At 41.7% G+C, this 23,300-nt stretch overlaps 4 protein-coding genes and 1 long non-coding RNA gene across 9 annotated transcripts in view; 3 read left to right on the top strand and 2 right to left on the bottom strand.

Moving 5' to 3' along the window:
• The window catches only part of rk (G-protein coupled receptor rickets), an 81,386-nt gene extending 75,941 nt beyond the window's left edge, over window positions 1–5,445 (top strand). Inside the window, exons 12-15 of the mRNA XM_034980387.1 lie at window positions 410–481; window positions 1,641–1,767; window positions 3,478–3,679; window positions 3,757–5,445. Of these exons, the coding sequence (XP_034836278.1) occupies window positions 410–481; window positions 1,641–1,767; window positions 3,478–3,679; window positions 3,757–5,417 (2,062 nt within the window). The 3' untranslated portion in view covers window positions 5,418–5,445. The remainder of the gene's footprint in view (window positions 1–409; window positions 482–1,640; window positions 1,768–3,477; window positions 3,680–3,756) is intronic.
• A 4,514-nt stretch (window positions 5,446–9,959) lies between these two features.
• LOC138403925 (uncharacterized) lies at window positions 9,960–13,219 on the top strand. Its single transcript, XR_011238047.1, has 2 exons — window positions 9,960–10,240; window positions 10,774–13,219. It is a non-coding gene; the product is annotated as an uncharacterized lncRNA (long non-coding RNA).
• On the bottom strand, window positions 13,163–17,387 carry LOC117993014 (uncharacterized). 3 transcript variants are annotated; one of them, XM_069506137.1, is made up of 3 exons: window positions 15,918–16,075; window positions 14,871–15,003; window positions 13,163–14,092 (listed from the first exon to the last, which is right to left on the bottom strand). In XM_069506137.1, the coding sequence occupies exons 1-3, from the start codon at window positions 15,986–15,988 to the stop codon at window positions 13,859–13,861; spliced, it is 438 nt and encodes a 145-aa protein (XP_069362238.1). In that variant the 5' UTR covers window positions 15,989–16,075; the 3' UTR covers window positions 13,163–13,858. The 3 variants fall into 3 exon arrangements, with proteins under 3 accessions (XP_069362238.1, XP_069362239.1, XP_034836655.1); XM_069506138.1 differs by lacking the exon at window positions 15,918–16,075 and adding an exon at window positions 16,916–17,387 and having other exon boundaries at window positions 13,164–14,092; XM_034980764.2 differs by having other exon boundaries at window positions 13,165–14,092; window positions 15,621–16,057.
• Window positions 17,209–20,367, top strand: Dim1 (thioredoxin-like protein Dim1). The gene is made up of 3 exons (XM_034980763.2): window positions 17,209–18,909; window positions 19,109–19,245; window positions 19,606–20,367. Exons 1-3 carry the CDS (start codon window positions 18,832–18,834, stop codon window positions 19,817–19,819), a joined length of 429 nt encoding a protein of 142 aa, XP_034836654.1. The 5' UTR covers window positions 17,209–18,831; the 3' UTR covers window positions 19,820–20,367.
• Window positions 20,368–20,448: 81 nt separating this feature from the next.
• Tmem131 (Transmembrane protein 131) overlaps window positions 20,449–23,300 on the bottom strand; it is a 28,177-nt gene continuing 25,325 nt past the window's right edge. For all 3 annotated transcript variants that reach the window (XM_069506127.1, XM_069506128.1, XM_034980386.2), the window contains exon 26: window positions 20,449–22,615. In XM_069506127.1, coding sequence (XP_069362228.1) covers window positions 22,365–22,615 — 251 coding nt within the window. In that variant the 3' untranslated portion in view covers window positions 20,449–22,364. The remainder of the gene's footprint in view (window positions 22,616–23,300) is intronic.

The following is a 23,300-nucleotide window of genomic DNA, read 5'->3' as shown; positions in this document are numbered from 1 at the left end:
TGCTGCGCGATTGGGGTAGAATGGCATCTATACAGTGTCACGATCGCAATCACCTCTGATTGGTTGACGCTCGCTCACTATTGGCTACAATTCTTTGTTGCAACAAGAATACCATGCATTCAGCCAATCACAACAATTGCGATTGTAATAATAATTGATGCAGGTTTTACGGAATCGACCTGCTGTTTTAGCTTAAATTGATTTAAGTACGTTCACTATAACTTTTCCCCTGACGTCATGTTGGCACCATTGCTTTGTTTGCTTTATTCCTTAGAACTTAGGGTTTATTATTGTGTGATTTGCAATGGTGCCAAATATAACGTCAGAGGTAAAATAACTGTGAACGGACTGTCTGTAGGTACAAGCGTCCAGTTGCAACTTGCAATGTTAACAATGCTTATCATTGCAGAGATCTGGAGGACAACCAAATAGAGCACATTGACATGGAAGCGTTCGTTCCAGTTTCCAAATTAGAAGATTTGTGAGTATAGTTTTATCTTTCGCTTTGTTTTAAAACAAGTTGTTTGTAACACTTCTGTTATAATTTATAACCCTGAAAATGGCGTTCAATATTTCGTAAGAAGATATACCCCCGTCTCGTATCATAAATCGTAAATCATAAATCCTTTATTTTGCTAGAATACATGTAACAATGGTGGTAAGTATCAATGTAATCATCCATTTCTGGCATGCAAAATTGTTCTTCTTATCACTTCAATAAAATAAAATTCGATGTGGAGAACTTTTTACTTGGTTTTCATATGGTTTTCATACCAACACAATCATCATCATGATCAACCCATCGCCGGCTCACTACAGAGCACGTGTCTCCTCTCAGAGTGAGACGGGTTTTAGCCATAGTCTACCACGCTGGCCAAGTGCGGATTGGCAGACTTCACACACCTTTGAGAACATTATGGAGCTCCGAAAAGTTAGAGGTGCGTGCCTGGGATCGAACCCCCGACCTCCGATTGGAAGGCGGACGTCCTAACCACTAGGCTACCACAGCTACCAACAACAACTCAACAAGAAATTGTGTTTGACTTTGCTCAGACTAAGTTTCTGTTAAAACGAGATAGACTATGTCTGCGATATAACGCTATCTCACTTTAACTGTCTTAAGTCTGAGCAAAGTCAAAGTACTGTACGCGGTAGAAAGTAATGTACATCGACTTTAGAAGGAGATAGCGGATTTGTAGAGCATTGTCTCTGTCGTTGCGACCGACAAAACGTCATATGGGTATGACTTGTGAGTGACAGAGACAACTGGAGACAACGCTCTACAAAGCCAAAATGTCATTCTAAAGGCCGATGTACATTACTATCTGCCGCGTACAGTACTCTGTACAGATCTAAATATATAAAAGGAAAAGGTGACTGACTGACTGACTGACTGACTGACTGACTGACTGACTGATCTATCAACGCACAGCTCAAACTACTGGACGGATCGGGCTGAAATTTGGCATGCAGATAGCTTTTATGACGTAGGCATCCGCTAAGAAATGATTTTTGAAAATTCGACCCCTAAGGGGGTGAAATAGGGGTTTGAAATTTGTGTAGTCCACGCGAACGAAGTCGCGAGCATAAGCTAGTCTTATCATAAGTGTAATATGTTTGATGGAGTCGATCGGTTGCAGGAACGTGGGCAACAACAGGTTCCCGGTGCTGCCGGCGAGCGGGCTGCAGCGGCTGCTGCACCTCAAGGCGCACAACAACCCAGCGCTGCGTCGCTTCCACCCGCCCGACCTCTTCCCCAGGATACAGGTATCAATTATAGAACCAATCAGGATTTTACCAGGTTTTTCTAACGCCTTCCTTCAAATTAATTCCTAGAGTGAACATGAAGTTATTCAAGGGACGGATCAACATACTCCTGAAAATCTGGCAACGCATTGGCCGGTTTCTGGTGCTGCAAATGTTCATGGGCGGCGGTAATCACATCAGGTGACCAGCCTGCTCCTTTATTCACCATTTTTAGGGTTCCGTACCTCAAAAGGAAAAACGGAAACCTTATAGGATCACTTTGTTGTCTGTCTGTCTGTCAAGAAACCTACAGGGTACTTCCCGTTGACCTAGAATCATGAAATTTGGCAGGTAGGTAGATATTATAGCGGACATTTGGGGAAAAATCTGAAAACCGTGAATTTAGGGTTAGATCACACAAAAATAATTAAATTGTGATCATGAACTAATAATTAGTATTTTCAACCTTCGATGTGAGTGACTATATCAAGTGGGGTATCATATGAAAGGTCTTCACCTGTACATTTTAAAACAGATTTTTGTTTATTTTATGCATCATAGTTTTTGAAATATCGTGCAAAATGTCGAAAAAATACGACTGTAGTACGGAACCCTCATTGCGCGAGCCTGACTCGCACTTGGCCGGTTTTTTGTTTTCTTTTTGATCCCAGGATCAATGAAAAAGAAAACAGATAAATCCAGGAAATATTCTAGAAAGGGTTCTACTGTCAGTTCCTTACTTTGTACTCTTAAAATTTTGTGTAGCTACATAATAGCTAGGTAGCAATAATATTGAATTTATTGATACCTTGAAAAGAAGAGGGATTAGACACCTCCTAGGCAGACGCGCTCCACCTTAGACTGCATCATCACCTACTATTTGGTGTGATTGTAGGCAAAAGCAAGCCCTTTAATAAAGTTAGGTAAAAATCGGTGAAATCACGAAATTGGGAACCAACTTTATATGGATGGAACAATAATAATCAGCTTCCAGTTCATAAAATTAGTACGAATTAAGTTGGAGTTGTAATAAAATAAAGAGATCGCATGAGCAAAGCCATGAAACGATTAACCCAGTCATCCATGAGGGTTCGACGGACGTTATCGTCGCGAAGGGCTATTTCTTCGCAATTTCCTCGGTCGAAGATCGAGATTTTGATAAAACGCTTTACGTCTTGGGGCTAGTTTATTAACTGGGAGACCATTATTTTATTTCTGTTTACCCCTTACATTTATTGGATACAAAGCACTGGATTGGAACAACTAACAAGCACGAAATACAAATTGAATATTTAATATTGACTATTAATCAGTACCCTTATTATAAATGCGAAAGTGTGTTTGTTTGTTGGTTTGTTGGTTTGTTTGTTGGTTTGTTGGTTTGTCCTTCAATCACGTCGCAACGGTGCAACGGATTGACGTGATTTTTTGCATGTGTATAGATAAAGACCTAGAGAGTGACATAGGCATTGGCATACTTTTTATCCCGGAAAATCAAAGAGTTACCTACCACGGGATTACTAGTGTGGTCTATACCACACATTTTAAACTGAGTCGTCAAGTTATCTGTCTATTTCGCTCACACTTACAGGTCGTAGGTAAGTGCAAGCGAAACAGACAGATAACTCGACGACTCCGTTTAAAATGCGTCGACTATACACGATTTTCTACAGAGCGTTGGTATCTCATACTAAGTAGGTATATTTAAACAAGCATGGTTACTGTTGCCAGACGTTGGTGCTGTCGTACGCGTACCACTGCTGCGAGTTCATGCCGCTGATGGAGGGCGGCGTGGGCGTGGACACCGAGGTGGACGGGGAGGCGGAGGGCGAGGACGACGACAGGGAGCAGTTCAGCGACCTGGTGCTGCTGCCGCCCGCGCACGTCGACCTCGCCGCCTGGGCCAACGCTACCGACATCTGGCCGCACTACCGTGAGACCCTCCGCCGCTTGTCAGTTTCTTTTTGCACATTATAGAGATACTTGCAATGGTTGTGTTTGTGTGCGCAGTGAACGCGACGGGCGCGGGCGCGGACGGCGCGCGGCCGGCGGGCGCGTGGAGCGCGGCGGGCGCGGCCGAGCTGCGGCGCGCGCGGCGCGTGCGCTGCCGCCCGCTGCCCGGCCCCTTCCTGCCGTGCGTGGACCTGTTCGACTGGTGGACGCTGCGCTGCGGCGTGTGGGCCGTGTTCCTGCTGGCGCTGCTCGGCAACGGCACCGTGGTGTTCGTGCTGCTCTTCAGCCGCAGCCGCATCGACGTGCCGCGCTTCCTCGTCACCAACCTGGCGGCCGCCGACTTCTGCATGGGCGTGTACCTCGGCCTGCTGGCCGTGGTGGACGCGGGCACGCTGGGCGAGTTCCGCGAGCACGCCGTGGCGTGGCAGATGTCGGGCGGCTGCCGCCTGGCCGGCTTTATGGGCGTGCTGTCGTCCGAGCTGAGCGTGTTCACGCTGGCCGTCATCACGCTGGAGCGCAACTACGCGATCACGCACGCCATGCACCTCAACAAGCGCCTGTCGCTGCGCCACGCGGCCGGCGTCATGGCGGCGGGCTGGGCCTTCTCGCTGGCGGCGGCCACGCTGCCGCTGCTGGGCGTGTCCGACTACCGCAAGTTCGCCGTGTGCCTGCCCTTCGAGACGGGCACGCCGACCGCGCTCGGCTACGTGGCGGCGCTGCTGGCCATCAACGGGCTGGCCTTCCTCGTGCTGCTGGGCTGCTACCTCAAGATGTACTGCGCCATCCGCGGCTCGCAGGCGTGGAACAGCAACGACTCGCGCATCGCCAAGCGCATGGCGCTGCTCGTGTTCACCGACTTCCTGTGCTGGTCGCCCATCGCCTTCTTCGCGCTCACGGCGGCGCTCGGCGCGCGCCTCGTGTCGCTGGAGCAGGCCAAGGTGTTCACGGTGTTCGTGCTGCCGCTCAACAGCTGCTGCAACCCCTTCCTCTACGCCATCCTCACCAAGCAGTTCAAGAAGGACTGCGCGCTCGTGTGCAAGGCCATCGAGGAGTCGCGTGTGACACGCGGCATCGGCCGCTGCCGCCACTCGTCTAACTTCAGCAACCGCCAGACGCCCGCCAACACCAACAGCCTCAACGAGCGCTCGTCGCGCGGCCAGCACGGCGCCGCGTGCGCCTGCCGCCGCCTGCTGCCCGGCGCAGTGCCGGCCGCCGCGCCGCCTGCGCCCGGGGGCGAGCGGCTGCTGCGCTGGCTGCGCGCGTGTGGGCGCCGCGCTACCGCACCCGCGCCGCCCGCACCGCCCGCGCCACGCGCGCCGCCCAAGCGCACGGGCTCGGTGTCGTCGTCGGTGGAGTTCTCGTCGTCGCGCTCCGACTCGTGGCGCACGTACGGGCGCGCGCCGCCGCCGCCGCGCCGCGCCGCGTCGTGGCTAGTGGCGCGCAAGACGTCGCAGGACTCGAACCTGTCGTCGTCGCGCAACGACTCGTCGGGCTCCAACGCCACCGCGTCCACGGGCACGTGGCGCACGTCGCGCTCGGGCGGCAGCGCGGCGGCGGGCGCGGCGCGGCCCAAGCTCACGCGCCAGCCCGCCGTGTCGGCCGACGAGCCGCCGCTGTCGCCGGCCGCGCTGCTGCCGCCCGCCGCGCCGCGCCTGCTGCACACCATCCCGTCGGCCGCGGAGACCGAGGCGCCGGCCGACGAGGCGGAGGCGCGCTGACCCGCCGCACACCGTGTCTTATAATCCCGTCCATAAAGGTTCGTACGCACCTGAGCGGCGCGGCGCGGCGCTTCAGTGAGCTTCACGTCGCGGCACAGAGCTTCAAAATATCATTTCTATCATTTTGTATGGCGCATATCGCACTAGAGCGGCGCGGCGCGGCGCTTCACCGCGCGTTGCCGCGCGGCACGGCTGGAGAGAATATTTTGAAGCGCACCGAAGCGACGCGCAGTGCAGTGACGCTAGTGCGACATACCCAGCGGCGCGGCGCGGCGCTTCAGTATGCGTACGTCGCTCGAATAAGATACACGCGCATCTTGTTAGGTATTTAAAGTACAGGCAAGAATCGGCAAGATAGACCTCAAAATAAATAACGTAGGTTTAATTTTTGACACATGACGTGTTCCTCATGCTCTTAGAAGTATATCCTCAAAGGTCCCAACCCCTAGGATGTCGGCTTCCCCCCTTCCCAGTGTCTAAATGTATAAAAATGTCTCTCCGAGCGTTATGAGAAAACATCAATGGTAAAAATAATCCTGATTAAATAACTATAATATATTATGTACATATTATACCTACCTACTTCATCTAGGTAGAATTAATAGTTTCGGAAATATGCCTACCTATTGTTGTACTTGTGTTTATATTATACTAGCTTATGCCCGCGACGTCGTCCGCGTGGACTACACAAATCTCGAACCCCTATTTTACCCCCTTAGGGGTTGAATTTTCATAAATCCCTTTTTAGCGGATGTCTACGTCATATTAGCTAGTTAGCTAGCCAGCATGCCAAATTTCAGCCCGATCCGTCAAGTAGTTTGAGCTGTGCGTTGATAGATCAGTCAGTCAGTCACCTTTTTCTTTTATATAGGTATTTAGATATAATATGTACCTGTGTTTACCTGCCTATTTTATATCTATTGCACATAAAACAAAGACATTTTGCGAAAATGCTTTTTCTAATGTAATTTCCACAGAACCTAAGGGACTAGCTGATGCCCGCAACTTCGTTCGCGTAGATGTAGGTTTTTTAAAAATCCCGTGGAAACTTTTTGATTTTCGGGATAAAACTAGCCTATGTGTAGGTACACATAGGCTACTTTTATCCTACAGGGTATAATCTATCTCAGGTATATAGGTACTAGTAGGTAATTCCCGGAAATGTGCTCACCTATAGAAAAATCTAAATCCACGCGGACGAAGTCGCAGGCATCATCTAGTTGCATTTTTTTTTAGATTTTTAATCCCGTGTGAACTCTTTGATTTTCCGGGATAAAAAGTTGCCTACCTCTGTCAATTCCCGGAATGCAAGCTACCTCTGGTCCAAACTTCATATAAATGGGCCTTTAACAATCCTGTGGAAATTCTTTCATTTTCCAGGATAAAAAGTAGCCTGTCCTTCCCCGGGATGTAATTCAACTTTGTACCAAATTTCATCCTGTTGAGCCGTGAAAAGCTAGTAGATAGACAGACAAATACACTTTTGCGTTGATAATAATATAAGTATGGATATGCATAAATATTTTTTTATAATTTCCATAAAAACTATCATCATCATCATCATCATCATCAACCGATAGATATGTCCACTGCTGGACATAGGTTTCTTGTAGGATTATATTACCGACCTGTGTGGTATACCTATTGTTTCTAATGTAATTTCCACAAAAACTATTAGGCAATAGCATAAAGAATTTTGTCTTCGACATTCTGAAGTAAATGTGAAATGGTACAGAGTCATTAAGAAGGCGAGGAAACAAAATGTGATATCCTTCTTGATAGCGTGACTTTGGTATGTCAGCAATCCATTTCTTCTTCTTTTTTAGGGTTCCGTACCTCAAAAGGAAAAACGGAACTCTTATAGGATCACTGTCTGTCTGTCTGTCCGTCTGTCTGTGAGTGAGTGAACTATACCAAGTGGGGTATCATATGAAAGGTCTTCACCTGTACATTCTAAAACAGATTTTTATTTATTTTTATGCATCATAGTTTTTGAATTATCGAAATCATACGACTGTAGTACGGAACCCTCATTGCGCGAGCCTGACTCGCACTTGGCCGGTTTTTTCTCTTCGATAATTCGTTCTTCTTCTGCACAACAAAGAAATAATAATCAAATCCTCTTCACTGTCGCTCATCTTGCGACGTTGTTGGCACCTCGCGTCACTTGCGCGTCACTTTTATACCCGTTCGCGTACGAGCAACAACGTCGCAAGATGAGCGACAGTGAAGAGGATTTGATTATTATTTCTTTGTTGTGCAGAAGAAGAACGAATTATCGAAGAGAAAAAACCGGCCAAGTGCGAGTCAGGCTCGCGCAATGAGGGTTCCGTACTACAGTCGTATGATTTCGATAATTCAAAAACTATGATGCATAAAAATAAATAAAAATCTGTTTTAGAATGTACAGGTGAAGACCTTTCATATGATACCCCACTTGGTATAGTCACTCACTTCGAAAGTTGAAAATACTAATTATTAGTTCATGACCACAATTTAATTTTTTTTGTGTGATCTAACCCTAAATTCACGGTTTTCAGATTTTTCCCCAAATGTCAGCTATAAGATCTACCTACCTGCCAAATTTCATGATTCTAGGTCAACGGGAAGTACCCTGTAGGTTTCTTGACAGACAGACGGACAGACAGACAGACAGACAGACAGACAGACAGACAGACAGACAGACAGACAACAAAGTGATCCTATAAGAGTTCCGTTTTTCCTTTTGAGGTACGGAACCCTAAAAAAGAAGAAGAAATGGATTGCTGACATACCAAAGTCACGCTATCAAGAAGGATATCACATTTTGTTTCCTCGCCTTCTTAATGACTCTGTACCATTTCACATTTATTTCAGAATGTCGAAGACAAAATTCTTTATGCTATTGCCTAATAGTTTTTGTGGAAATTACATTAGAAACAATAGGTATACCACACAGGTCGGTAATATAATCCTACAAGAAACCTATGTCCAGCAGTGGACATATCTATCGGTTGATGATGATGATGATGATGATAGTTTTTATGGAAATTATAAAAAAATATTTATGCATATCCATACTTATATTATTATCAACGCAAAAGTGTATTTGTCTGTCTATCTACTAGCTTTTCACGGCTCAACAGCTTAACCGAATTTGATGAAATTTGGTACAAAGTTGAATTACATCCCGGGGAAGGACAGGCTACTTTTTATCCTGGAAAATGAAAGAATTTCCACAGGATTGTTAAAGGCCCATTTATATGAAGTTTGGACCAGAGGTAGCTTGCATTCCGGGAATTGACAGAGGTAGGCAACTTTTTATCCCGGAAAATCAAAGAGTTCACACGGGATTAAAAATCTAAAAAAAAATGCAACTAGATGATGCCTGCGACTTCGTCCGCGTGGATTTAGATTTTCTATAGGTGAGCACATTTCCGGGAATTACCTACTCGTACCTATATACCTGAGATAGATTATACCCTGTAGGATAAAAGTAGCCTATGTGTACCTACACATAGGCTAGTTTTATCCCGAAAATCAAAAAGTTTCCACGGGATTTTTAAAAAACCTACATCTACGCGAACGAAGTTGCGGGCATCAGCTAGTCCCTTAGGTTCTGTGGAAATTACATTAGAAAAAGCATTTTCGCAAAATGTCTTTGTTTTATGTGCAATAGAATATATAAAATAGGCAGGTAAACACAGGTACATATTATATCTAAATACCTATATAAAAGAAAAAGGTGTCTGACTGACTGATCTATCAACGCACAGCTCAAACTACTTGACGGATCGGGCTGAAATTTGGCATGCTGGCTAGCTAACTAGCTAATATGACGTAGACATCCGCTAAAAAGGGATTTATGAAAATTCAACCCCTAAGGGGGTTAAATAGGGGTTCGAGATTTGTGTAGTCCACGCGGACGACGTCGCGGGCATAAGCTAGTATAATATAAACACAAGTACAATAGGTAGGCATATTTCCGAAACTATTAATTCTACCTAGATGAAGTAGGTAGGTATAATATGTACATAATATATTATAGTTATTTAATCAGGATTATTTTTACCATTGATGTTTTCTCATAACGCTCGGAGAGACATTTATACGTTTAGACACTGGGAAGGGGGGAAGCCGACATCCTAGGGGTTGGGACCTTTGAGCATATACTTCTAAGAGCATGAGGAACACGTCATGTGTCAAAAATTAAACCTACGTTATTTATTTTGAGGTCTATCTTGCCGATTCTTGCCTGTACTTTAAATACCTAACAAGATGCGCGTGTATCTTATTCGAGCGACGTACGCATACTGAAGCGCCGCGCCGCGCCGCTGGGTATGTCGCACTAGCGTCACTGCACTGCGCGTCGCTTCGCTGCGCTTCAAAATATTCTCTCCAGCCGTGCCGCGCGGCAACGCGCGGTGAAGCGCCGCGCCGCGCCGCTCTAGTGCGATATGCGCCATACAAAATGATAGAAATGATATTTTGAAGCTCTGTGCCGCGACGTGAAGCTCACTGAAGCGCCGCGCCGCGCCGCTCAGGTGCGTACGAACCTTTAGATTTAAGCGAGTGCGTCGACACGAGACTTGATATATATTTATTTAGTAAAATTTACTTCATAAAATGGGAATCCCACAAGTTGATATTATATGATACCTAGTTAATTTATGAATAAAATAATAAGTAAATAATTAATATTGAATTAGGTAAGTACAATTACATAGGATGGTTAATGTTTTTACAATAAATGTTTAATGTTAAAGTTAAAACTATCGCAACGAGCGACGCGTCAGTAGGCATGCCTACAGCCTACCGCCTACGACGTGCGAGCGTTGAGCCCAGTGTTTCCATATGTAAATCGAGAATTACCGTGTTCAAGGATTAAAATTACGGTGTTTCTAGATTAAATTACGGTGGATTAGCTAAAAGAATACCGTGTAAATTACCGTGTCATTTTTAAAAGAAAAAACGTCACGAATTTGCTTTTTAATCAATTATTAATATTATTCTGAATCTGACTCTCCTAGAATAGCAATATCTTTTTCATATACGGATTTATTCATATTAATATTTTGTTAAATCTCATTAGTTTTACATTTCACTCCTTCCTAATTGCTTGAATAAGGACGAAAATAGATTGCTGAGATTCGATGCTTAAACCGAGAGCAAGAGAAATGTTGCCATTACGAAATATGCTAACGTGACTGAGATTCGTACTCGTATTACGCAGTATACTATGAATTTTTAACGTGATTTTTGTATTACGGTGACACGGTCAAGGTAATGGCTATATTACCTTGACGGTAGATTAGGGCTGAATTACGGTGCATCTACGGTAATTACCGTGTACATGGAAACACTGGTTGAGCCCTAGTTGTATAATTTATGTTAGAGGACGGCGCGTGCACTAAACATCAGTATTCGACTACCTACAGTATATTATTTACTTTCTCGTTAATTAAATTAATTAATATTATATTGTACGTATATGTTACTTAACGTTTCACTTTAAGCTAGATTTTATATGATAGAGTTTATTATACTTATCGCTAGAGACCAAGTGCTCAATAGTCTCATTGATATTGTTAAACTCAATTGATAGTATAATAAATTTAAATATTTATTAAATATACGAAGACTTTCGCCTTTAATCATGCTGACGCACCCGAAGCGAAGGCCAAATAAATAAACCGATCATGTTTTGACAATAAAATTATAAAAATCTAATACTTTTTATACTACCAACTACTAAACTTATCTACTTAGGCGTTTAAACTATCGTGAGTAATTCGATCGTAAGTGTAGATTGTTACGGCTATACTCACGTATAATATTTAGTTGACATAAGCCCGACTAGTTTCGAACCCATCCGGGGTCCTTTTTTACAGGGACTCAGCTCGCTGCGCGTCGTAGTTGAGACTGCGAGCCGCGCCCCGTATGGACCGAAATGAATGAAAAGGGCCCCGAATGGGCTCGAAACTAGTCGGGCTTACGTCGACTAAATACGTGAGCATAGCCGTAAAAATCTATACTTATCTACTTATTTCATAGCAGTGGTCGCTTGCTATCCACTGTGGCTAATTCTACAGTGCACAATTTCTAAACTAAACTGAATAAGCAGGTTCAAAGGTATTCCTATCCCTTTCACAATGGTCCATGCGGAAAAAGATAGCACTAGATTTAGACCTGTCAATTTAGTTCAATTTAGAGACTGTGTACATATATCAGAATTAACCATTGTACTTACGGGATAGTTAACCAAATCCCATGATTAACTAAGGTGCGTTGGGGTAAGTTCGGACAGTTTTTCGTTGTGTTTGGAAGATGTTGGTCAAATTTATTTTGCACGAAAGTTACAATAGTTAGCACAATAAATTATAGTGAAAATTGATTGTTAATAAACAAGCTACAGATAGAATGTGTTCCATATAGTTATAAATGAAACAACTACTATGTTTATCGGGTGTTTAAAATATGAACAAAATTTTAAAACCTTGGGAAAAATCAGACGTTTATGGGTAAAGATCGGACTACCTTCTAAAATCGCCATTATGGCTTAGAACACAGAGTTTATAGACAGAGAATATCCGTTCTTATACGTCCTATTATCCTATAAGACGACACTTCCAGTATAACGTGCATAACTCACACCCGATGCATCGGAACGACCAACATGGACTGAGACGTGGGGCGTCCCACGCTTTGTTGCCAGAGAAGAAAAATAAGTAGGTACTAATTCGGAATATATATAACAAATACGGTCTTCCCCCATTTATGATCTTAGCCCAAAGCACCTTATAGCTGTAGTAGATCGCCAGTAAAAATACAGTGATTAGTTTATAAATTGATGCGATTTTAAGAAAATTCATACATAACTAAATAATCCGTCTAATTAAATGAAACGTGGCAAAAACCTCATCTGCTTAAATAGATATTTCATATAAACTTTTACTTAGTTTGTACTTAGTTTATAAGATACCTACCTAAGATAGTCTTTTCATGACTGCAAAATGCAAACACATACAATCACGTTTTAGGCAATTGAATAATACTATTACCGTCGCCAGATTTTATCTCAAATGTTCATAATATGTATACCTAGTTTTTAATTTGTTTTACCGCCTTTTATAATAATAGTTACCTAAGTATTTTAACACTGCAAATCCGCATTGGGCCAGCGTGACAGACTATAGCCTAAACCCTTCTCACTCTGAGAGGAGACCCGGCTCAGTAGTGGGCAGGTAATGGGTTGATCATGATGATGATTTTGACACTAGATAATACCCGCGACTTCGTCCGCGTGGATTTAGGTTTTTTAAAGATCCCGCGGAAACTCGTTTGATTTTCCGGCATAAAAAGCCACCTACCTCTGTGCCAAATTTCATATGAATCGGTTAATCTGGTGGGCCTTTATGAATCCCGTGGGAACTCTGATTTTCCGGGATCAAAAGTAGCCTATGTCTGTCCCCGGGATGTAAACTAACTCTGTAGGTAGGTACCAAATTTCGTCAAAATCGGTTAACCATGAAAAGCTAGCAGACAAAGAGACATACTTTCGCATTTATAATATCGGTATGGATGTATGATTAAACAATAAGTAAATATTTTTGTTGAAATATTGGCCTAATTTGTATGACTAGGTACTTACCTATTACGTAATAATAATAATAATAAACTATTTTTATTTGATAATTTTGTTTGTTGTAAGTTTGTAATATTTGAAGCAATGTTTGTGATCACAGAGCAGTGTCTATTTATTAATGAGTGAGGGAATGTAATTTATTTATTTATTTTTATTTAAATAAATTTATAACAAATTTTATTTTTATTTACCTACTTCCATCGATGCAATACATCGCATACAAACACATTACTTAATACGAGTATATACCTAACTATTCTATTTTATCTATATATCTATATATTCTATTTACCTAGGAATACACAACTTTTATAACGACAAAATATGTGCGCCTGGCGATCATTTCGCAATTTAAAATATTAAATACTTACAAGCGCTAGTAGATAAATAATTATAATAATAAATTAATCGATGATAAATTTTCCCTTAAATACTGTTATTTACAATCAAGGGACTCAAATCATCTAATCCTTTGTTCAAGTATTTTATAAGCATCCTGATGCTGATTCGCTAACTCAATGTTTAACGATCAATGATAACCACCGAGCTCATCTGCCATTGGTTGGTTCTACATTGCTGCTTCACCAAGTAATATCAAAATGATTTTTCGTAGAAAACCTTCAATGAATTAAAAATAAATGTCAAATGGGCTCGGTGGCATCGTTTAACAATGAGTTAACGTAACACCCCGCTGTAATGTTCATTCAATTTGTTTGGTACCAGCGTAAAAATAAATGCTATATACACGGCAGTTGGCAGCCATAAGGTAACGTTTGTGGAATAAGGTACACTTCAAAAGAGACACTGCATAGTGACCTCAGGAGGGCCCGGCGTCCGGTCTAGGCTCGCTGGCAGCGCGCGACGTGGAGGGCAGTTCGTCTGGCTCGCGTAGCAGCGTGCGCCTTGCGCGGCGTCGGCGGCTCTCGGCGAGCTGCGCGCCGAACCGCTCGTCGAGCAAGTCGGGGCGACGTCGCCGTTCTTCTGCCACGCTGTTTACGCTTACAGCGCTCGCTGCGCATGCTTCCTCGTTCGGTGCATCTTCGTCCACCTCCTGAAAAGCAATTGGATCGGGTTATGATTCAAATTTCAGAATAACAGTTTAGTATCTACAGGGTGGGAATATTAATAATTACCTAGATATCCGTAAGCGATTATTTTCACAACATATTTATCAATTCAAAAACTTGATCAATGATTAATTTGATATACCTATTACTTAGGTACCTTACCTACGTAGGTAGAAACTGGCGAATAAAATATCTTCGAAACTGAATGTCCTCCTCAACTCGTTATTTTCTTAGTAAAAACTGTGGAAGTTAAGACAAACAACAATACGCCGTAGTCGCTATTTGTGGATTTTTTAAACGGACTAGGTATGTAAGGCGTGAAAAAATTTCTACTGCGCGGAGCAGGCAATTGGTTGATCAGTCGGTCCTTGTTACTCATAGAGTAGTATTATATTGTAACTCGCCATTCGGCAACATTATGTAGGGAGCTCGCCATCGTATTCTCATTGCTGAGGATTGCGACTCCTTCTCATTATGCATAAATAGATTTCTGAATTCTTAGGATAACAATTCAGTGGATTCGCTACTACTTATTAAGTTCTAAATGATACCCGCGACTTCGTCCGCGTGGATTTAGATTTTTTTAAATCCTGTGGGGTTTTCCGGGATAAAAGTAGCCTATACGGGTAGGACACCCCGGTATGCAAGCTATCTTTGTACCAAATTTCCTCAAAATCGGTTGAACGGATGGGCCGTGAAAAGCTAGCAGACAGACACTTTCCCATTTATAGTATTAGTATGGATTCTGTGGTAGTCGCTTACCTTAATCTCGGCGAAAGTGACCGGCATAGTGCGATGCCTCTGGCGGGGCCCAACGCGGCGCCGCCGCCGCCCGCGCTCTAGCGCCGACGCGGCTGCCGGGTACACTGCGTCCATGCTGCCACCACCCGCCTCGCTACGGCATAATATGCGCTTATTAACACATCATCATCAGACGGCCCGTGGGCACAAGAGGCGGAACAGCTCGGACTATGCACGCGGGGATCTTCGTTTTCGTGTACGTCTGCCCCAGAAAGGGGAGAAAGACTCATAGGGATAAGGATAAGATAGAAAGAATTTGTAGCGAGTCAAAAAGGTGTCCCGGCAAAGAGCCACCGACCAAGTACACGAGTTAGTGGGGCCATGGGAAGGGTTTAGGTGCATCGACCAAAATTATTTCCTACTAGATGATGCCCGCGACTTCGTGGGTGTGGATTTAGGTTTTTGAAAATCCCGTGGGAACTCTTTAATTTTCCGGGATAAAAAGTAGTTTTCCGGGATAGAAGTTAACTCTGTACCACATGTCATCAAAATCGGTTGAACTTTAGGGCCGTGAAAAGCTAGCAGACAGACAGACACACTTTCGCATTTATACTGTTAGTTTGGAAGTATGGAGTACCTACTATACCTAGGTACTTATATTTTTTGAGTTAAATTAGCGCGAGGTGTCAATCATTTGAATAGGGTATAACTATCGTACAGTGCCAGAGAAACCCTGGAATACTTTACTTACATCAAAAGCATATGACTTACCCCATATTCATTAAGAATAACGATTTGAACTAATTGATCAACTGTGATAGCACTAATTTGCGTGCCAGCTGCGAAATAATGGGCGTGGAGAGTGCGCGCACGCTCGTTCTCCGCCAATACGTAGCCCGCGTTCGACCTTAATACTCCTAATTATATTTTATGTATATTTAAATGACGCACCGACTACCGACATAAGACACCACTGAAGCTACCGACCCGACATAACATTTAAGTGCGTCGCTCTCAAACTATTTCAGCAGTAAATGCATTAAAATATTTAATTTGCAAATTGTTTACATGTGTGTAGGAGCGGTTGCGAACTCGGATCGCGATGAACTCTTTTTATTTTTTTCCCGAGAAATCTGCATGTTTAGGAGTGTGACCGCGATTCCATGGCGCGCTGCCAGCGCCCGCCCGCCCCGCTCTGACGCCCGCCGTAAACAAACACGATGCGAATTTACGATAAACAAAACAAGTGGAGAGTGGTAGTGTGCTTAGTATGAGATGTTACATCTCACCAACGTTTGATATAATTCGAGCGTCGAAACAATAACGTTAGAGTAAAATGGGCCTAGAATAAAAGGCTGTGATAGCCTAGTGGTAAGGACGTCCGTCTTCTAATTGGAGGTCGGGGGTTCAAACTTCAATCCCGAGCATGCCTCTAACTTTCCGGAATTATGTGTGTGTAATTAAATATCACTTGTTTTAACGGTGAAGGAAAACATCGTGAAGATGCATCGTGCATGCCTGAGAGTTCTCCATGTTCTCAAAGGTGTAAAGTCTACCAATACGCATTGGGCCAGCGTAGCAGACTATGGCCTTAACCCTTCTCACTCTGAGAGGAGACCCGTGCTCAGCAGTGGCCACTAAGCTGGTAATGGGTTGACCACCATGAAACCATGGACCTAAGATTCCTTCATTTAAAGTCAAAAATTCAGTACCGATTCAGTCACCGATTCTAATTTCATAACTTTTCTATCCAGAACACTGGCTATAGATATGTGGGCAAGCTTGAGCTTTAATACAAGATATTAAATTCCATTTTACATTAATGTTGAAATGTTTCAAGTTCAACGCTCGAATTGTATGAACGAGTGAGATGTAAATTCTCATACTGTTGTCGCTACGTCATTTCATTACACTGTTCGTTCGTATTGTAATGTCTTCAATGGCCTTCAAAATTTAAACGACTGCGCGCGTTTGCTTCGTGACTTGCAACAACAAAACTGAAAATCAATAAAATTACTAGTAGGATTAATAGTAGGTAAAGTTAACTGAAAATTCAAATTACTTACCTAACGAAACCTGAGTTCATGGGGTGGTGGTTATTGTTGTCAAGGTGAAAGGTTCCTTGGCCAGAAATACCAAGGCCGGCCCTTTTGTTCACTGTTTTGTTTCTGAGCTGAATAATTGACTGGCTAAAGAACGTAGGCAAAGGCCTAGCCACCCAAATTCACTCAACGTTCACTTAGGAGTAGGTTCTTCAATCAAAAGTCACAACAATCGATTAGTTATTTCTACATAATTCGACGACTAAGTACCTAACCTACACACAATAAATTATTCAACCTTCAGTTTCTTTCATTTGATTAGCATATCCATTGGTACAATTTGTCTACTACCCTCAAAATTAACACATTCTGCCATCATTTTTCCGCAAACATTTTTAATGTTAAGTAAATTGATAACTGGTAGAGGCCGTAGAAAAAGTAGCAAGGTATATGAACAGCCTGCTATAAAAAATGTAATAAATATCAAAATAATAATTAGTTACATATCTTGATATAATTTCAATCCTGTTTTAAAATCTTTGAATAGGTACACTAAGGTAGGTATGGTTTTTGATCATACTATCTAGCTATCTAGAAAGAAATGTCATGTCAAATGCACTGTAATACAGTGTTTCCACTTTTAGGGGTTTCACCCTATTTTAGGGCGAAACAACTTATATGCCTTAGGACTTTATAACAGGGATTAAGGGTAATTTTGGGTAAAATTGAACTTCAGGTGGTAGCCCTTTTTTATATGTACCTCCCCGATGTGTATTTCGGACTTTTGTTTTGAGTTGTTTGTTATCAAAAAAGCTGGAAATGGCAGGATTAAGAGGTTCCGAGACGGTCAAGCGGCTTGACGTCAAGCACGTTGCTTTTTGTTTGAGTCAAGCATTTTGTCAGTTTACAATGTCTGCTTAATGCTTGGGTCAAGTATTTAATTACGTGCTTGACGCGTGATGATGCGATTTTATATTTTTTTGCTTGACACGACGTTCGCGTCAACTTGATCAAGCTCATTCGTACGTCAACTGTCAGACATGGCAGACGATGACGCTTTCTTATGCGACAACAGCGAAAATAATATAGTAGCTAACAATGGAGCAGAAAAAAGTTTTCATTATTATAGGTACTCATTTCAGTCTACCGCGACGCTCCAAAACTGTGGAAGATAAAATCATCGTTGTATTTTGATAATAAAAATCACTTTGGTAAGTACGACGTTAACGTACGAAAATATGAGAAAAGTGCGTCTTGCTGCTTGATGGGCGCATCAAGCAGCTAAACAAATCTACGTGCTTGAATTCAAGCTGCTTGACCGTGTCGGAAGCTCTTTAGTTTTTACTCTGCATCGTGGAATAATAAGAGTATTTTTATAAGTGTATAATAATTCCTACTACCACCACTACTACTACTATAACTAGCTAAATATGCTAGGTACTTACCCACCTATTAATTACTAACTAATAACTAATAAAGCTGGACAGAGTTATTATAATTTGAAAATGGAAGAAAATTATGACCAAACACCTTCTTTGTTACAAAATTATATTTAAAACCATGAAATTATGTTGTTTTTACATGCAGCCTAAATCGTATTTCAAAATTCAAAACAAAAAAATCGGTATAAGTTTAGTTTATCTGTAATAATATGGGTACAATTTGCTTGAAATAAATAACATTATTATTATTATTATTATTAGGGCGAAATCCTACAGAAACTAGGGTAAAACCAAAATCGTAAGTGAAAACACTACTTTGACAGCTGTCTTTCAATATTTTTTTACAAATCAGAATTTTTAGGTTATGAACTGATCCTAACAAAAATAAACTTTGGAATCTTCGGTAAATCTGAATCTCTTTTGGAAAACTTAATCTTTTGGTGCATTTAAGCTCAGTTTTTCTAGATTCGAACCAAGTCGTTATTACATAAAATCAAAATGAGTTACATGTTGGGGCATTTACACAATGGGTGGCAAGTGGACCAAGCCATATTATCCGAAGAGGATAGAGTTGTGGTACGTATTACGAATTTCTTGCCCAAATGAAAAAGTCGCCGGAATGCGCGGGAATTTCCGCGACTTCACGAGAATTTTCTTTCTCGGTAGAAATTTATGTTTTACCTGGTGGAGATAGAAGTCAATATGCTATGTAATATTTTTAGAAATTCGCTTGCATTCCCTTTCAATGTAAGTTGAGTGCTATAATCTCTTGCAGGTTATAAGATTTGGCCACGATTGGGACCCAACCTGCATGAAGATGGATGAAGTGTTGTACAGTATTGCTGAAAAAGTGAAGAACTTTGCAGTCATCTACTTGGTGGACATTACAGAAGTTCCTGATTTTAATAAAATGTAAGATTTCTACTTTCCACTCTACATATTATCAGAATAAAGTAACAGCCCACAGCTGGGCAAAAGCATTGCATCTCTTGAGCAGATATTATAAAACTCACCCACAACACTATGGTTCTGTGCAGGATTATCTTGAAATGTGCAAGTTTTAACTGCCTGTTAAGTGTCATGACATGATGTTCTTCATCTACCAGCTATGCAATGAGACGATTCCTCATTTCTTTGAAATTAGTTAGTTATGTTTTTAATATGGCTGTTATAGGGGCACCTATAAGGTCCTTACCTAGGGTGCTCTCGATATTTACCTCTGCTTAGCTTACAACCTGTTCCTCTCTTAGCATTTATAACTTACTGTTGCAGGTATGAACTGTACGACCCATGCACCGTGATGTTCTTCTTCCGTAACAAGCACATAATGATAGATCTGGGCACAGGCAACAACAACAAGATCAACTGGCCACTTGAGGACAAGCAGGAGATGATCGACATCATCGAGACGGTGTACCGAGGCGCTCGCAAGGGCAGGGGCCTGGTGGTGTCTCCCAAAGACTACTCTACCAAATACAGATATTGAACTGGTATTTGTGAGCTTTATTTGCTCTGTAAATGGTTGATCTTTGATATTCCTCAAGAGAAGCAGATAGAACAAAGTGAAATTATACAGTTCATTCATTTTACATGACGTGTATTTGAAATACCTCTACTTGTGTTCTTCAAAAACTTTGACATAATTATTGAGATGAACAATGGAACTTCCACTTCATAATTTGTGAAAATGTTTATACTTTTTGTGACATAATAGTGATTAAAATACAAATCACTGCATTGTAAAATATTATAAAAATATTGTGATTTCTCATAAAATTGAGATCTGCACTGGCTTAGGTTGAGATCTAGAGAGCGCACTTTGACTTTGCTCAGACTTAAGACTGTTAAAATGAGACAGTGCTATATCACTGGCATACATCTGTCTAGTTTTAACTGAAACTTAAGTCTAAAGTAAAAAAATGCTCTATAGATCTCAGCCTTAGTAACAAAGCATAAATCAATATACACTTTGTAAATACTTGACTAAAATGTGATTAAAAGTGATAAATATGAAAATAAAAGACATTTTCAGTTGTTCATTATTTTACTTCAGATCTCATACAACAAAGTAGACTTGAATACGGTTGTTCTGACCGATTTTCAAAAATTCACTTGTTAGTGTTACAAAAAAGTACAATCTTAACCATAGAGTATCCATGTTGGATGGATCGAAGACAAGGGAAGAGGAGTCGCGGCGGCGAGGAATGTTGACTAGCGCGCCGCCGCGGCTTCGTCACATACAGCAAGCTTTCACTCCTAAATTAAAACTGTTTCAACTCAAAATCTCCCACTTTGAGATAATCTCATTTTCTGGTTCTTGATTTGTGTACGGTAGAGTGTATTAACCATGAATTACACATTCAAAACCACAATAACTTCTAAAATACTGTTCTGTTTTTGTAATTATTGCTCAACAAAGTGATCCTATAAGGCATCATTTCACACACTTTGGTAATTTGATAAATTAATTTTGATTTATCAAATCATGGCGTTGTCGCCATTTATCTTGCAGTGTTGCACATAAAAATTTTAAAATATCTTGTACGATAGTACGGAACCCTTCGTGTGCGAGTCCAACTCGCACTTGACCAGTTTTTTTTAAGTCTGTAGATTGACTATCTTTTTCCTTACCTTATCCCACGCTACGTGGGGTCGGCACAACATTTCTTCCACTCTAGATTAATTATTATTAAGTATCAAAAATCAGTTTTCCTTAATTTCTGAAAGTGTTTTTGTGTCAAAACAGTTTTGATTTAGGTGTACAAATGTGGCTAATTCCATTGTACACAATCTCTAAACTAAATTAAATGACATGTCTAAATCTATTGCAATCCCTTCCATAATGTTGCTTGCAGAAAAGGATAGCACTTGATTTAGACCTGTTAATTTAGTTTAGTTTAGAGATTGTGTACAAGAGAATCGGCCCCAATATTAGCTATTCCAAAGTAAGTACAGAAAAGTAGGTCACTCTGAGAAGTGGGCAATTTGGAGCTATTCGAATGTAGCATGACGTTGATGCAAAAGTTACAAAATTATGAAACCTGTTTAGTTACATTTAATTTTATTTTTTGTTCATATACTAGTACTGTTTAATTTTGATGTTTTCTTTTGTTCATATACTTATACTGTTTGTAACTGCAAATTACATGACTTTGATAGCAATAATTAATTGGTAACTGAAGGTACATTATAGAGGATAGCATATCAATAGAAGATCAGCACCCACAGCTCTAATACTGGTCACACATCAACAAAGTTGGTCACACATTTTGCACTATTGGATCTTAATAATTAACACTTGTTAATTTTGAAGTGGATACAGAATAATCTCTCACATAAATCTGTCTCGATTTAACTCAATCTTAAGTCTGAGCAAAGTCAGTGTGCTCAATCTCACCCTAAGTCGAGATTAAAGTTTTGCAAGACCCAGCAATATAAAATGTGTGTTAGCCTTCATTTTCATAGCTTATTCAACCCTAATTTAAACTCTTAAAACAAAAAGAGAGGTGTAAAGTTTGACTGCTTTGTCTGTTTGTGGTATTGAAGCGTAAAACAAATGTACCTTGATAATGTGCATTGATTGTCCATCTGTCAGCCAGAGCTTCATAACTTCTGAACGAATGCACATAATTACATACTTAGATAATGATCTACATAATATTATGTAAATCAGGCATCCCCAAGACAACCAATACTTCAAGTAAAAATAAAATTAATACACTATTCCCAGTGATACTCTTTTCGCTTGCCTGGTTTTTTTTTCTGTAAAATAACAAAACTTTTACACTGTAGTCATAAAAAGTATAAAAGTCGTAGATTTGAACTAGGCTGAGATTTACAGAGTGTACTTTGATTTTGCTCAGGCTTAAAACGAGACAGATTTATGTCTCTTTTTAATTCTTGAAGTCTGAAAAAAGTCAACGTACTCTGTAGACCTCAGCCAGCGTTGAGCTAAGCAATGAAAATGAAGCGGTTTTATTGATGTTGGATACGCATCCTTGGTTATGTCATATTGGAGTCAGCGGAGTTGTCTAGTCGCGGTGGTCGTCGTTGTTGGGCGCGGGAGCGGCGCGCCAGTCGTTGGGCGCGGGGGCCCAGATGGAGGCGAGCGAGCGGAAGGGGTCGTAGGTGCGCGGCTCCGGCGGCGGCGCGGCGGGCGCGGGGGCCGTGAAGCCGGGCGGGGGGCGCACCGGTGCCGTCGGCCACGCGCCCCATGCGCCCCACACTGATGACGGCGCGGTTCCGTATGGGGCTGTGGTGGCGCCCAGCGAACGCGCCTCCTCTGCAACAGCAAGAATAAAAACTGGTCAAGTGCGAGTCGGGCTACGCGTAGTGTAGGGTTCCGTAGTTGCCCGTCACAATATACCAGCTGTTTTAGACAATAGACAATAAACAACTTCATCAAAATAATTTTCAATGTTTATAAAATTCCAATTTATAAGGTGGTGGTTGGATTGGATCCCGGGCACGCACCTCTAACTTTTCGGATTTATATGCGTTTGAAGTAATTAAAATATTACTTGCTTTAACGGTGAAGGAAAACATCGTGAGGAATGCATGCCCGAAAGGTCTCCATAATGTTTAAATTAAAATGTGTATTTAAATTATATATCTAAACTCCGTATGCATTACTGTTGCACCAAATAAAATATAGTTTTAGTAATGTATGAATATATATATAGTATAGTATAAATATAGTATAGTATATAATATAACATAATATAGTATGAATGAGGTCGATGAACTTTGTCAGCCCTAGCACAGACTACGGTCTATTTGGGCTGCAAACTGCCAACACCAGTCGCGGCTTTTTGTCTAGTGCTTTGGTCTGGAAGTGTGGTGTGAATTATTCGCTTTTTTTGTCTAAAAAAAAAAAAAAAAAAAAAATGTTCTCAAAGGTGTGTGAAGTCTGCCAATCCGTACTGGCGCGTGGTAGACTATCGCCAAAACCCTTCTCATTTGAGAAC

The sequence above is a fragment of the Maniola hyperantus genome, chromosome 22 (genome assembly GCF_902806685.2).
Source record: "Maniola hyperantus chromosome 22, iAphHyp1.2, whole genome shotgun sequence".
Classification (NCBI taxonomy): Eukaryota; Metazoa; Arthropoda; class Insecta; order Lepidoptera; family Nymphalidae; genus Maniola; species Maniola hyperantus.
This window is presented reverse-complemented; position numbering and strand designations above follow the sequence as displayed.

Excerpts from the sequence above, each read along its gene's own strand:
- LOC117993014 (XM_069506137.1), bottom strand. The coding sequence starts at position 15,988 with ATGCAGATTTCTCGGGAAAAAAATAAAAAGAGTTCATCGCGATCCGAG. Across the intron at positions 15,004-15,917 it reads GCAACCGCTCCTACACACAT|CGAGGCGGGTGGTGGCAGCA; the intron begins GTAAACAATTTG and ends ATTATGCCGTAG. Across the intron at positions 14,093-14,870 it reads TCACTTTCGCCGAGATTAAG|GAGGTGGACGAAGATGCACC; the intron begins GTAAGCGACTAC and ends ATTGCTTTTCAG.
- Dim1 (XM_034980763.2), top strand. The coding sequence starts at position 18,832 with ATGAGTTACATGTTGGGGCATTTACACAATGGGTGGCAAGTGGACCAA. Across the intron at positions 18,910-19,108 it reads CCGAAGAGGATAGAGTTGTG|GTTATAAGATTTGGCCACGA; the intron begins GTACGTATTACG and ends AATCTCTTGCAG. Across the intron at positions 19,246-19,605 it reads GTTCCTGATTTTAATAAAAT|GTATGAACTGTACGACCCAT; the intron begins GTAAGATTTCTA and ends TTACTGTTGCAG.